The 15,295-nt window shown below is 45.2% G+C and overlaps 1 protein-coding gene across 3 annotated transcripts in view; it reads left to right on the forward strand.

The window, feature by feature from the left end:
* The window catches only part of DTX3L (deltex E3 ubiquitin ligase 3L), a 30,023-nt gene extending 17,140 nt beyond the window's left edge, over positions 1-12,883 (forward strand). For all 3 annotated transcript variants that reach the window (XM_075181242.1, XM_075181243.1, XM_075181241.1), the window contains 3 exons: positions 6,867-8,276; positions 10,849-11,066; positions 11,787-12,883. In XM_075181242.1, coding sequence (XP_075037343.1) covers positions 6,867-8,276; positions 10,849-11,066; positions 11,787-11,856 — 1,698 coding nt within the window. In that variant the 3' untranslated portion in view covers positions 11,857-12,883. The remainder of the gene's footprint in view (positions 1-6,866; positions 8,277-10,848; positions 11,067-11,786) is intronic.
* Positions 12,884-15,295: the final 2,412 nt, after the last annotated feature.

The following is a 15,295-nucleotide window of genomic DNA, read 5'->3' on the forward strand; positions in this document are numbered from 1 at the left end:
AGCGAATCTATTACAACAGCACCTGGCGCTTACCATCAGGATCCTGGAGCACCATGGATGGCTGATAAACTTAAAAAAATCTCAAATGATTCCCTGCCAGAGGATGACCTTCCTGGGGCTCATCACAGACACCAGGGAACAAAAGGTGTTTCTTCCGGAGCACAAGACCAGATTGTTACGAGAACTAATTATGCTGGTCCTGGCCACTCCCAGTCCAACCGTTCACTTACACATGCACCTCCTAGGGAAGATGGTGTCGACATTCGAGACAATTCCTTATGGTCGGTTCCATTCCCGCTGGGATCTTTTAACCAAGTGGTCAGGTTCACATCTACATTTGGATCGCCAGAGGATAAAATTGTCATCCAAAGCGAAGGAATCTCTTCAGTGGTGGTTGGTCCAGGATCACCTAGCGGCAGGCAGGTCCTTTTCCCCGTGGTCCTGGGCGCCAGCTTGATGGGGTGGGGGGCTGTAGCCCTTCACTTATGCCTTCAAGGCCTTTGGTCAACTCAGGAGTCCTCCCTGTCCATCAACATTCTAGAACAAAAGGCCATGCTAATGGCTCTTCGAGGCGGGCTAACAAGTAAGTTTCCACTCGTATCTACCATCACATCTGGCGCACCTATATCAGATGGTGTGAAAATTGGCCATGCCATACATCAGCCTTTCGTCTTCCCCGTCTTCTGGCATTCCTCCAAGATGGCCTGGATGGGAGTCTCCGTTTGGACTCTCTAAAAGTACAAATATCAGCCCTTTTAGTTTTCTTTCACCTTCGATTGGCGGACATGCCTGATGTTAAGACTTTTCTGCAGGGAGTCTTGCATATACAACCGCCTTACGTACTGCCTACAGCTCCATGGGATCTCAGCCTGGTACTTTATATGCTTAAAGGGCCTCCTTTTGAACCATTACATTCAGCTGATTTAAGGTTCTTAACATGGAGAGTAGCCTTCCTTCTCGCACTTGCATCAGCTCGTAGAGTGTCAGAGATAGGAGCCCTTCGTGTCGTGAACCATATTTGGTTTTTCACGAGTAAAGAGCAGTTCTACGGACTATTCCTTCCTTCATACCTAAAGTGGTCTCGGCTTTTAACCTGAACCAGGAAATTGTGGTTCCACATTAGACGCACTGATTCCTTATTTATCCTGTTTGACCCTCACAAAAAAGGCTGGTCGGCCTCAAAGCAATCCATTGCCAGATGGATTACTGCAACCATTAGGCAGGCTTACATCAGTGCTAACCGGCCGATGCCAGATCGCCTTACCGCCCATTCGGTGGGGCATCCTGGGCCGCGAGAAATGGGGCCTCAGCAGACCAACTTTGCAGAGCAACCACCTGGTCCTCAGTCTATACGTTTACTAAATTCTATCAATTCCATGTCTGTGCGTCTAAAGACTCCAATTTTGGCCATAGGGCTCTACGTGCCGGGCTGTCAGAGTGGTCCCACCCTTAGGGGGGCTGCTTTAGAACGTCCCCATGGTAGCAGTGTCCTCCAGATAGGATGCAAGAAAAAGAGGATTTTTATACTTACGATAAATCCGTTTCTCTGATTCCATCTGGGGGACACTGCGTTCCTTCCCTTCTGCTCTTCTGCAATATGTTCTTTGGTTGTTTAGCCTATTTTCCTTGGGGCTTTATAATTAAACTGAGGAGCTACAGGGGTCACAGAGGGGAGAGGTCAGTCAGCATTGATACATTAAACAAGTTAACTACTTAAGTGCCAACTCCACACTCCCCTCATACAACCCCCACGGTAGCAGTGTCCCCCAGATGGAATCAGAGAAACGGATTTATCCTAAGTATAAAAATCCTTTTTTTTGATGTGGGAATATTATTAATTCAGTTTTTGAAAGATTGAGTTTGAGTTGGCAAGAAGACGTCCAAGATGAAATAGCAGAAAGACAGTCAGTAACGCGAGACAACACAGATGGTGAGAGATCAGGAGAGGATAGATAGACTTGTGTATCATCCGCATAGAGATGATACTGAAATCCAAAGGAGCTTATTCATTTTCCAAGAGAAGTGGTGTAGATAGAGAATAGCAGAGGACCTAGGACTGTGCCTTGTGATACTCCCAACTGATAAAGGAAGCGGAGCAGAGGTGGATCCAGAGAAATTAACACTGAAAGAGCAATTAGATAGGTAGGATGAGAACCAGGATAGGACGTTGCTTTCAAGACCTAGGGATTGTAGTGTTTGTATGAGGAGAGAGTGGTCAACAGTGTCAAATGCTGCATAGAGATCCAGGAGAATTCGAAGAGAAAAATGGCCTTCAGTTTTTGCTGTGATCAAAGAATTGACAACCTTGGTCAGCGCAGTCTCTGTGGAGTGTTGAGAGCGAAAGCCTAACTTAAGAGAATCCAGTAGGTTGTTTGCTGTAAGAAAGTGTGTGAGGTGAGTTTAAGCAATTCTCTCGAGAAGCTTGGAGGTGCATGGGAGCTGGGAGATGGGGTGGTAATTTGAGAGAGAATTTGGGTCAGAATTTTGTTTTTTCAAAATGGGAGTAATCACTGCATGCTTGAATAGTGATGGAAATATACCAGTAGAGAGAGAGGGATTACAGATTTTAGTTAGAGGGGGAATGACCACAGGAGACAGGTACTTACTAATTTGTGAGGGTATGGGATCAAGAGGGCAGGAGGTAGAGTAGGAAGATGAGAAGAGAGTAGAAACTTCCTCTTTTGTGGGATCAAATGAAGAGAGAGTGTCAGAGGGTGCTACAAACTAATTGAGTTGATTGATTGTCGAGGGAGATGATACCATTACAAGTCTGATCTTATCTATTTTTTATTCTTCAAATAGGAAGCAAGATCCTGGTCACTGATGGTAGTCTGAAGGTTTGGGGTGGGAGGATTGAGAAGAGATTTAAATATGTTAAAAAGGCATTTGGGGTTAGAAGCCTGAGCATAGATGAGAGATTGGAAGGATGTTTGTTTTTCAGTGTCCAGAGAATTTCTATAGGAGTGGTAGATAGCAGTATATGTTATGAAATCATTAGAGGTACAAGATTTACGCCAGTGACGTTCTGCTTTACGTGAACGTTTTTGTAGTTTTCGTGTTAATTCTTCATCCAATGTAACTACAAGTATCTGCCACCACAATCACCTGCCCAATATGCTTCATCAAGTAAACTGGCTTCCACAGGGGTTGTGGTGAGTTCATTCATTTATATATTACTCAATTAAGAGATGATACATTATGATACACTGCTAATTTTTTTTTCTTATTAAGTTTGAGGTGCGTGCTCCAAATCACCCAGTGCAGTCTGTGACTGTGCTGGGGGCTTGGGTACCCAGAAGGGAAAGGGCCCCTTCTCTCAGGAGCCAGAAGGCCCCAGAGAGTGAAAAAAGGAGATCTTCGGGCACTTCTTCGCCGAACCTAGGTAGAGCCCCTTAACTTTCCCGGCCTCCGGAGCCAAAAGGACCCTTAGGAGGCAAGCGTCTTGTCACGGGCACTAGGAGTCTTTGCCCAGGATATCACCAGATGTAGTCTTACCAGAGTAGTGTATGCACACAGTGGTCTTCTGGTAGCAGGGTGACTAGCAGGACAGGAGAATCAGCAGATGGTGAGAGGATGCTAGAGGAAGGTCTATGACTAGCAGCAACAGGTTATGGGTTAAACAATATGAACACGAGGATCTTGATGGACGTGAAGACATGAGGAAAGTCAGTGGTCTGCGTGCAGCAAGTTGTACCACTGCTATAGTGAGAGGAATGTCCAGGGATAGATAGGAGGTAGTGAAGTCAGTGGTCTGCGTACAGCAAGTTGTACCACTGCTTGTAGTGACGGGACTGGTTCCAGGTGCAAGTAGGTAACGGGGGAAGTCAGTGGTCTGCGTACAGCAAGTTGTACCACTGCATATATAGGTGAGGATAGGCACTAGGGTAGATGAGTGGAGCATCAAAGGTAACACGGAGAGCACAAGGAACTTGATTCCAATGGTATATAATATACAATAGCAAATGTCTAGCGCTGCTTGAAGATACAAAGTCACTACTGAGATCCAGGTCATATGAGACAAAGTCAATAGCATCTATAACTTCGTGAGATAGAGGACTCCGTAGATGAGCAGAACACAGTCCAAGCGGATATGCAATAAACTGGTAAAGTCAATAAAAGATAAGCATACCGCGGTTCAGTTGAGCAGGCTGTCACGAGAGAAACACAGGGATAGCTGAGCGGCTGAACGCCGACACGAGTAGAGGCCACAGGAGAGTGGTAGCGATAATCCGTGTCTGTGAAGCACACAGACAGAGAACATAACACGAGTGGAGCAATGATGATTCTTGCGGAGGTCAGCAGGAATAGTAGACACGATGAAACACAGGAGAGTTGAAGCGGTCAGGCAACCGGCAATGCAGTAGTCAGGAATCAGCTAGGACTGAAGACACGATGAACACAGAAGAGTTGAAGCGGTCTGGAAACCGGTAATGCAGTAGTCAGGAATCAGCTAGGACTGAAGACACGATGAACACAGAAGAGTTGAAGCAGTCTGGAAACCGGTAATGCAGTAGCGAGGAATCAGCTGGAGCTGAAGACACGATGAACACAGAAGAGTTGAAGCGGTCTGGAAACCGGTAATGCAGTAGCGAGGAATCAGCTGGAACTGAAGACACGAGGAAACACAGGAGAGTTGAAGCGGTCTGGAAACCGGCAGTGCAGTAGCGAGGAATCAGCTGGAGCTGAAGACACGATGAACACAGAAGAGTTGAAGCGGTCTGGAAACCGGTAATGCAGTAGCGAGGAATCAGCTGGAACTGAAGACACGAGGAAACACAGGAGAGTTGAAGCGGTCTGGAAACCGGCAGTGCAGTAGCGAGGAATCAGCTGGAACTGAAGACACGATGAACACAGGAGAGTTGCAGCGGTCTGGAAACCGGTAATGCAGTAGACAGGAATCAGCTGGAACTGAAGACACGATGAAACACAGGAGAGTTGAAGCGGTCTGGAAACCGGTAATGCAGTAGCGAGGAATCAGCTGGAGCTGAAGACACGATGAAACACAGGAACACCTTCAGAGACTCACAGGGAATGAGACTCCAAGATCAGGTAATGACCACAGGTACTTTAAATAGGGAGTGTTGCCTGATCAGCCAATTAACTAAAAGCAACAGGTCTGAAGGGTTCATAGAGGCTGCGCATGCGCAGACCATCAGGATGGCGGACGGCCACGGTTCCTAACAACGGGAGAAGAGGCACTCACAGTCCGGTGAGTGACAGGTCTTTACCCCGAGGTTGGCCGAAGCTTCCCCCGGGGGACTGGTTCTTCAGTTTCCCCCATAAGAGGAGAGCCTCAGATGACTTGGGGAGAGAGGGTCACCCATAAGGGTCTATACCCAAACCTCGACAAAATGTGGTACTCCACATCAATAAAAAAAAAAGAAAAACATAAAAAGTTACTTGTGATAAGTGCTATGTGGCAATAAATAAATAAGTGCCCGCAGGCCCCAGCCTAATGGCCGGTGGGTTTAAAAAGATTTATGGTCCAGCCAAAAGGCCAGGACCAAGAAATGAAAAATGATGAAAGGAAATGAAAGTGCTTAGTGTTCAGTGCCATACTCTGTTCACTATTAAGGGTGCTTCAGTTTCCCCATCACCAGTGAATTTTCAGGCACTCCCGGCCCTTTCTAACCAGGGGCCTTTTGGCCAGAGGACTAGGTGACGGCCAATCGCCTATAGGGGGTGTCTTTAAGCCACTACTACGTACATGGGCATCTACACTTGACCTTAGCCAAAAGGCCGAGAAGCAATGTTACACTATTCATACCACACCAATCACCAAAGTACATATCAATGTAAAAAACACAAATATAGATCTAGAAAATGTACAATACAACTTACTCATCTTAATGCTGAAAAATCATTTTGCAACAGGATATTTGTTTAAAAATGACTTAATATTGATCTGCTCCTGGGCTTTTTATCTTTTTACTAAATCTTTACACTTTATTTTAATAATAACTGAATAATACCTCCATTGATATCCAAATGTACCTTGTCAGTCAACTGAAAATGTGATATATTAAAATGACTCTGTGATTGACTCTTTCAACCAAGTTTGTGTCATTCAAACACTGGTAAATTCTTTTTAATAAATGGCTTTCTTTGTTTTACCACCATATTACTTCAAAAACATGTCAGCAGATCATTTCCATAGTAATACATTTGTATTTGTGACGTTCTCCAATTCCTCATGGTAAAATTATTTTCCCGTATTATTATAATATGCCATGTGACTTGAAAGATAAATATTTGCTCAAGGAATGGGGATGGTGTTATCCTGACAGCCACATTCTTTTGTTAAAGGTTACATGCGGTTTCTGGCCCAGCCCACACGTGAATGGGAGGCTCACAGGGAGGGGCTTCGACAACATCTCAGTCTGTATGAAACAGGAATGTTGTTGATCAATAGCATCTAACCACATTAGAGTCATAATTAAAGTAAATCTCTTTCTTATAATTTTTACTAAAATGGTCTTTATTGAGCCACAGGTCTATTTTGTAAGTATAATCCCTACACAAGCTATCACTGTTGGTTAGATACACTTTCAAGCAGAGTGTATCTTCCTACAGGGAGCTGGGTTTATGTTGCCCACCGTTTCAGCATACATCAAATTCAGCAGTTTTTGAATCATTACCGAGAATATCTGTACACACTAGTAATTTGGAACCTGCTGACGTCAGACGGAAGATACAGTGGTGGGTCTGGGCATACGCACCCATTTATATATTGGCATAGTTTGCTTTTAGCCTTCCCCAATAGGTGCTTATGTTATAATGTGCATCCTATAGAGTTCTAAATAGAATAATGTTAGGAATATGAGCATTATCTTCATCTCACCTTTATTTTTTTATTTATTTTATAGATCTTTCCTATAGTTTTAGCACAATTAAATATTGACTTGATCGGCAAGGTGATAATACAGGAAATGCAACACAAGTTTCCGTATATAAAAATGGAGCCGATACGTGAAGTCATCAAGGTGAGAGGAACCTTTAGTGAGATAAATAAACTGCACAACTATCTCCAGGAGCAACTAGGAGGTAAGATAAATAGATCGTCAGAGAGCAGGACAGAGAAGAGCTTGACGGAGGATCTGGAGGACTGTTTATGTGTTCCTGAAGCTTTATACAAATATTTTCAGGAGATTTACCCAGAGGAAGCGAAAAACATAGAGACTCAATGTAAAGTGAGAATATCCCATGTAAACACATCACAGGAATCTGCATTCATAAAATTCTATTCTCTGGGATCGGATTCCGCCGTTGATCATGCCAAGCAACGTTTTACTACTAAGATCCAAAAAATTACCAGTGACTGGGGGCAGAAAGAAGTGTCTTTATCAGGCATTAAAGTTCTACCACAAGACATGAAACAGTTCATAAAAGAACGATACAGCAAAATATTAGTGATAGAGGATGGAGATAAAATAGTTCTTCGTGGACCTGAATATGAATTGTCCAAAGCTGTAGAACTACTAGAAAAGGGTGAAGTTAAACCCGTCCTGCCTCGTAGAGTTGTGACCATCTCCTCCAGAGATGAGACTGAGGTCTTAGTAGACGTGGGACACATGGATATCTTACAGAAATTAAAATACAGGGAGATTAGAGACATTGAGCAGAAGTACAATGTGAAGATGGAGGAACGGAGCAAAGGCAGAAGTGTATGTGTCACATTCAGAGCTTTAAATGGATCCCCTGACCTTGGCCCTTATGCCTGTCACAGCTTCATCAGCCTTCTGCAGAAGACTATCACTAACATCGAGAAAAAGATAATCACTGTGAAACCAGAACTGAAAGAAGGAATCCTTGGTCCGTTTCACAAAGAGCTGCAGTCAGGAGGCGTAGATATTATTCTGGAATATTCCAAAGGGTCCGTGGCCCTGATCGGTTCTCCAATCCATGTGGCTTTTGCTGGAGAGAAGCTCATTGGATTCTGCAACCCGCAGGGAGCTCCGGAAGCTGCAGCCTCTGGAGGTGACACTGAGGAGCCGATGGACACTGATGATCAGGAGGATAAATGTCCTATTTGCCTGGACAAGATACAAAATAAAGAAGCTCTGTCTAAATGTAAGCATGTATTTTGCGCTGATTGTCTCCGGGAAGCCATGACACACAAGCCAGTCTGCCCAATATGTAGCGTCTCATACGGGGTTCTTACCGGTAATCAGCCAGATGGAACTATGTCAGACAAAGTACTGAGAGAATCTCTGCAGGGATTTCTAGGATGTGGAACCATTGAGATTCACTACAACATCCAAAGCGGCAGTCAGAAGGTGAGTGTGAAGGTCATTAACTCCGTTGTACTCAGATAAGCAGTGATACAATGGGATATTCTGTGTCTAGAAGGGCAAATCTACTCAACATCCAACTTATTATATAACATGGTGGAGCCAAACTGTCCGTTTACATTACCATAAGGTTCAGCTTAGTGTTCCCAACCGTAAGTGGAGGTAATTGAGGAAATGCTTCCGCTCTGCAGTGCAGACAGAGCACTGTGCCCCTCAGGTTGTGGAGGGGAGGTGTTCCTGCTAATGTATGGAAGAAGCACACTGGAGAATTACGGAGCAGTGCAGAAACACAATATCATTCCGAGAGATCATTTTCAGGAGCGTTCCCCGCCCCACGGAGGGGATCCCGGCCATTTACACACTGACCAAAGACTTGATTTTTGCATCAGCTCAGAACTGATGGAGATCGGTCTCTAATACAACACTTCCCATACCCAGCGCACCGTGTCAAAAGTAAAATAAGGAATTAGAAAATGGGGAGCTGCCCTTCCCCCATGATCTTCAAACTGCCCCAGTCTTAGATTGCCTGGTCTGGTTTCCACACTAACATGGAGACTGTGACCTTGCGGTTCCTCTGCTATAGTAAAAAAACAGCCCCAAGCTGGTCAGAGCGGATCAGGGTAACTAACACGATTTGTCATCCCATTGTTCCAAGTATCATAGACAGAGCTCCCTATGTACCAAAAGAGTAAATAACACACATACACAATATTCAGATAACGTTTAACCTTTGTTCACGGCTTTATTACATAAAAAAAAAAAATCTTTCTTCATCCATTGTTGTCCAAACGGTAGGAAAAAATCTGAAACATGTAAAATCATCATAAAAAACAACTAACCCACTGACAGGGCAACTAAACCTGTGGAATGTCTTGTGGGGCTCCTGCCTTACTGGCTGACTCGCTTCCTGGGGGCTTCATGGGCTCATGTGTTTCATGCAGTTCTCTTTGTCTGACACATTCTCTGCAAGTTACCCGCCTGACGCTCTCCCTATGGGGTTACCCGCCTGGCACTCCACCTGAAGGTTACCCGCCTGACGCTCTCCCTATGGGGTTACCCACCTGACGCTCTCCCTATGGGGTTACCCGCCTGACGCTCTCCCTGTGGGTTTACCCGCCTGACGCTCTCCCTGTGGGGTTACCCGCCTGACGCTCTCCCTGTGGGGTTACCCGCCTGACGCTCTCCCTATGGGGTTACCCGCCTGACGCTCTCCCTGTGGGTTTACCCGCCTGACGCTCTCCCTGTGGGGTTACCCGCCTGACGCTCTCCCTGTGGGTTTACCCGCCTGACGCTCTCCCTGTGGGGTTACCCGCCTGACGCTCTCCCTGAAGGTTACCAGTCTGACGCTCTCCCTGTGGGGTTACCCGCCTGACGCTCTCCCTGAAGGTTACCCGCCTGACGCTCTCCCTATGGGGTTACCCGCCTGACGCTCTCCCTATGGGGTTACCCGCCTGACGCTCTCCCTATGGGGTTACCCGCCTGACGCTCTCCCTATGGGGTTACCCGCCTGACGCTCTCCCTATGGGGTTACCCGCCTGACGCTCTCCCTATGGGGTTACCCGCCTGACGCTCTCCCTGTGGGTTTACCCGCCTGACGCTCTCCCTGTGGGGTTACCCGCCTGACGCTCTCCCTGAAGGTTACCCGCCTGACGCTCTCCCTATGGGGTTACCCGCCTGACGCTCTCCCTATGGGGTTACCCGCCTGACGCTCTCCCTATGGGGTTACCCGCCTGACGCTCTCCCTATGGGGTTACCCGCCTGACGCTCTCCCTGTGGGGTTACCCGCCTGACGCTCTCCCTGAAGGTTACCCGCCTGACGCTCTCCCTATGGGGTTACCCGCCTGACGCTCTCCCTGTGGGGTTACCCGCCTGACGCTCTCCCTGAAGGTTACCAGTCTGACGCTCTCCCTATGGGGTTACCCGCCTGACGCTCTCCCTTAAGGTTACCCGCCTGACGCTCTCCCTGAAGGTTACCCGCCTGATGCTCTCCCTATGGGGTTACCCGCCTGACGCTCTCCCTGAAGGTTACCCGCCTGACGCTCTCCCTGCAAGTTACCTGCCTGACGCTCTCCCTGTGGGGTTACCCGCCTGACGCTCTTCCTGTGGGGTTACCCGCCTGACGCTCTCCCTGAAGGTTACCCGCCTGACGCTCTCCCTATGGGGTTACCCGCCTGACGCTCTCCCTGAAGGTTACCCGCCTGACACTTTCTCTGCAGGTTACCCGCCTGACGCTCTCCCTATGGGGTTACCCGCCTGGCACTCTCCCTGAAGGTTACCCGCCTGACGGGTTTACATGTACTTACAAGCACTTTCCAACTAACTTCTGTGACTATTCCCCCACTTGTAGTTTCCTTATCAAGTTTTAGGTTAACAAACTTCTTTTTTATTATTATTAAGGCTACACAGGTAGCCTAAAAACTAATGCAGGAATATTTCTGCTGTTTTCTATCTATATGGGCAAGTTCATTTTATTAGAATATTATGCATACTGCTTTATTATTAAATGTTTAATTTACTCTGTATTGTTTCTGTGTCTATCTTGTTTTGGTAATATCAGCAAAACCATCCTCGCCCAGGAAAGTATTTCTCTGGTACTAGTCGCACAGCCTATTTACCGGATAACAAGGAGGGCAAAGAGATCCTGCGCTTACTGAAAAGGGCTTTTGATCAAAGATTAATCTTTACTGTGGGGGATTCTCGTACCACTGGCGCTACAGACACCGTGACCTGGAATGATATCCATCATAAAACCAGCAGATTTGGTGGCCCAGCGAAGTAAGATGAAAATAGTCTATTTGTGTATTATACACAGAGCAGGGGGTGTATGTGTGTTATACACAGAGCAGGGGTGTATTATACACAGAGCAGGGGGTGTATGTGTATTATACACAGAGCAGGGGGTGTATTATATACAAAGCAGGGGATGTATCTATTGTACACAGAGCAGGGGGTGTATGTGTATTATATACAGAGCAGGGGGTGTATCTATTGTACACAGAGCAGGGGGTGTATGTGTATTATATACAGAGCAGGGGGTGTATGTGTATTATATACAGAGCAGTGGCTGTATGTGTATTATATACAGAGCAGGGGATGTATCTATTGTACACAGAGCAGGGGGTGTATGTGTATTATATACAGAGCAGGGGGTGTATTATACACAGAGCAGGGAGTGTATGTGTATTATATACAGAGCAGGGGTGTATTATACACAGAGCAGGGAGTGTATGTGTACTATATACAGAGCAGGGGGTGTATGCGTATTATACACAGAGCAGGGGGTGTATGCGTATTATACACAGAGCAGGGGGTGTATGTGTATTATATACAGAGCAGGGGGTGTATTATACACAGAGCAGGGAGTGTATGTGTATTATATACAGAGCAGGGGGTGTATTATACACAGAGCAGGGGGTGTATGTGTATTATATACAGAGCAGGGGGTGTTCTGCACAGTATAATTTATACCTATTTGTCCCTATTTTTCTCTTGCAGCTTTGGGTACCCTGATCCTGATTATCTGAAACGTGTTCGAGATGAGCTGAAAGCCAAAGGCATTGAGTGAAGATCTCAGGAGAAGCTGCTGTTGCTCTTTCTGTCTAATTACTCTGATAATATTGGCTGATGTTTTTTTGTTACTTATAAGATTTTCTCTTTCTCTGCTGAGGCCTCGTACACACAGGTGTTATTCTGAAGTATTTAACATGCTTTCTCAATGTCTATTTAACGCTCTTTGACACAGGTAGCCTAAAAACGAATGTAAGTGAACGGATCTGTACACACAGTTTCAGCTTCTCTTGGCCTCAATGTTACTTGCAGTGTGCGTGAGCTAACACTAGGTAAATACAATGGACCTGCATAGGAGTCGCACATTAAGTACATTGTGTGTTGTGCTGCAGTGAGGCTAAGTAGACACTTTAATTAATTCTGAACTCAGTCCCTGGTGTACGATCCCTTATAGAGCCACTAACCCTACACTACAAGTTGATCCAATATGAAAATGCAGCTTGTACCATTCACAAACGTATATGTTCCATAGAGGAGTAAGTTCTGTACTTAAACAATGAGCACCTCTCCCCTAAATAGAATCTCCTATTTGCCTGAGGGCACTTACTCTGCATTCAGCAAGAAACACCCCAATCTGCCCAGGTTCTTCCATGGTATGATGCGACATTGACACTATGTTTATGTGCAAAATCAATGCATGTGGCTCAAATCGGACACATTGAACAAAAGTATACACTGAAGACATGTGCTGCGCACTTTTGCACAATCACAAATGACCCCCAGTGTGTTTGGGGATCCCTGCAGAAGACCATCTGGGAGCCAGATTGGGAAGATTATAGGCACTATCCATAGCGGAGTCCCCACAATCTGACTGCTAATAAAATCAGTGTATAATGTTCTTTTCTCTTGTAATCATAATTTTATTTACAGTACTATCTGCTTTTACTCTGTTTACTTTCGTCCAGATGTATAAATCCGGTGATTTTCTTTATTTTTGAGGCTGTGGAAAATACTGATTTTTATTCACACGTTCAGAAAAATGTTCATTCAGTTAAAAACATGATTAAAAGCGATTAAATCTACAAGTGTCTGTTGATGCCTCTTACTGTACGTCCGCACATTATGTTATTGATGCTTATGCTGTAATTATACCCTTGTGAGAGCCGCTGATCTTCTGCCTGTGCTGCGTTGTCTACATTCACCATAAGGTGAGCGCTGTGTGCGCAAATCTACTGATCCCTAAGAGGAACTTATTACGCTTTGTCAGTACTCAGTGCTGGATGGAATAAAGATACCAGCTGCGGTCAGGGTCCATCTAGTGTGCGGTGAGTATATATGAAGGATTCCTCTTAGTGATAAATGTCACTTACACTGCGCTCACCTTCCAGGGAATGCGTCGCTCATATATATACAAGCCCTAATGTCAATCACACACTAAGGGGGGTATTCAATTGTTTGTTTTAACGCGCTAAAACCAAAAAAAACGAGCGCTCTAAAAATATTACCGTTAATACGGTAATTACTCGCTAAATTTCATCTCGCAGCTCCCTGAGCAGCGAGCTGAAATTCAGCCCGCTGGCAGCGAGTAAGTACCGTATTAACTGTTTACGCGCGCAAAATTACCGTATAATATGAAGTTTTTTTAGAGCGCTCGTTTTTTTGGGTTTTAGCGCGTTAAAACAAACAATTGAATACCCCCCTAAAAGATCAAACAGTTCCCTGTAAATGATCTGGTATGTATTATAGAATATGGTTCTTCTTACGCATTGGCCGCCAACCTGGACGTACATACTTACATTCACATAGTGATTTAGATCAGACCAATCATCGTTGACACAATTTCAATCTGACTGACCAGTCCGGATTTTCACTCCAGGATACCAAGTGACACTGAACGACCGTACCAGAAGCTCAGTCTCTCATCTCAGGGTAATGGGTCAGTGTGGGCAGACAGAGGCACATGTAGGTGTGATGTAGATGGGGCAGGTGAAGTGGTGCATAGACGGAGCTTGTGAAAATAATGGGCACCGGGTCATCCCGGGGGGAATAAATTATTGGTTGAATCACATTCACTTGTGATAGACAATCTTCATCATCACACGTATCCTCAAGCTTAACAGAGATATTATATTTGTCTGAAAAGCTGACAATCACCTGCACCACAAGTATTCCCCGCTTTGCTGCCCTCCTTCTGTTCTGGGTCTTTACTGTAACTAATTAATGTTTCCACCTGACAATGTTTTGTTTATTGGAATGGTTATTCCCGCTTTATAGGATGCCACGTCCCCTCTTCTGAAATTTGCTCTGTCTCTCTTAGCGTGCAACCCCTGCTTCCGGCTTCCAATTATTCCTCAGGTGTATTTCAGCTGAAATCACCCAAAAAGGGTCTATAATTTCTAGATCCTCTTTTAAGTCTCTATTACCATGCACCAACATTCTCAATGTCCGAAACATTATTTGTAATAATATAGCTACTTCAAGCTTTAGTTTCTATTAAAGACAGGGAATGTTAGTGCCATATATTACAATATACACTACGGGCCTGATTCATTAAGGAAAGGAAAGCAAAAAAAAATGGGGTAACTTTGCACCTTGGCAAAACCATGTTGCATTGGAGGGGGAGGCAAATTTAAAATGTGATGGCAGATTTATAGTTGGGGTAGGGCATGTCCTAGATCAACTTTAAATTTCAGTGTACAAATAAAGCTATAAAATATTTGTGTGACATGAAAAAAACACAGTATTAAACTTATGTGCAAAATAAGAGGATTTATGTACTTAAGTTAAATCTCTCTGAATCCATCTGGGGACACTGCTACAATGGGCTTGTATGAGGGCGCATGGAGTTGGCACCTAAACAGTTAACAAACTAAACTTGCTGCTCATTCCTCCCCTCTGTAACCCCTACTAGCCTCAGTGTAATACAAAAGCCCAAAGGAAGAGAATAACCAACCAAGACAACACAGCAGAAGAGCAAAAGGGAGGGAACGCAGTGTCCCCCAGATGGATTCAGAGAAAGAGATTTAATGTAAGTACATAAATCCTCTTTTCTCAGTCATCCACTCTGGGGGACACTGCTACAATGGGGACATCCCAAAGAAGCCCCCTAAGGGAGGGAACGCTCTGACAGCCTGATCCGCCAGACATTGCAGCCAAACCCCACGTCAGCTGACGCAAGAACATTACATTTTTAGAACTTTGTGAAGGTATGAACGGAGGACCGGGTGGCCGCTCAGCACAGTTGATCTGCAGAAGCCCATGGCGCGCGGTCCAAGATGACCCAACTGAACGAGTGGAGTGACCAGTGATTCTCACATAAGCGTGCTTAATTATGAATCTGATCCAGCAAGCAATAGTCTGCTTGGTGGCCGGCCAACCCTTCTTCTGAGAATCATAAAGAACAAAGAAGAATCCGTCTTTCTGCAAGACGATGTTCTATCCACATAAATTAACAATGCTCTAACGACATCCAAGGATGCAGGGAATGAAGGTTCCAA

The sequence above is a fragment of the Mixophyes fleayi genome, chromosome 7, assembly GCF_038048845.1.
Source record: "Mixophyes fleayi isolate aMixFle1 chromosome 7, aMixFle1.hap1, whole genome shotgun sequence".
Lineage (NCBI taxonomy): Eukaryota > Metazoa > Chordata > Amphibia > Anura > Limnodynastidae > Mixophyes > Mixophyes fleayi.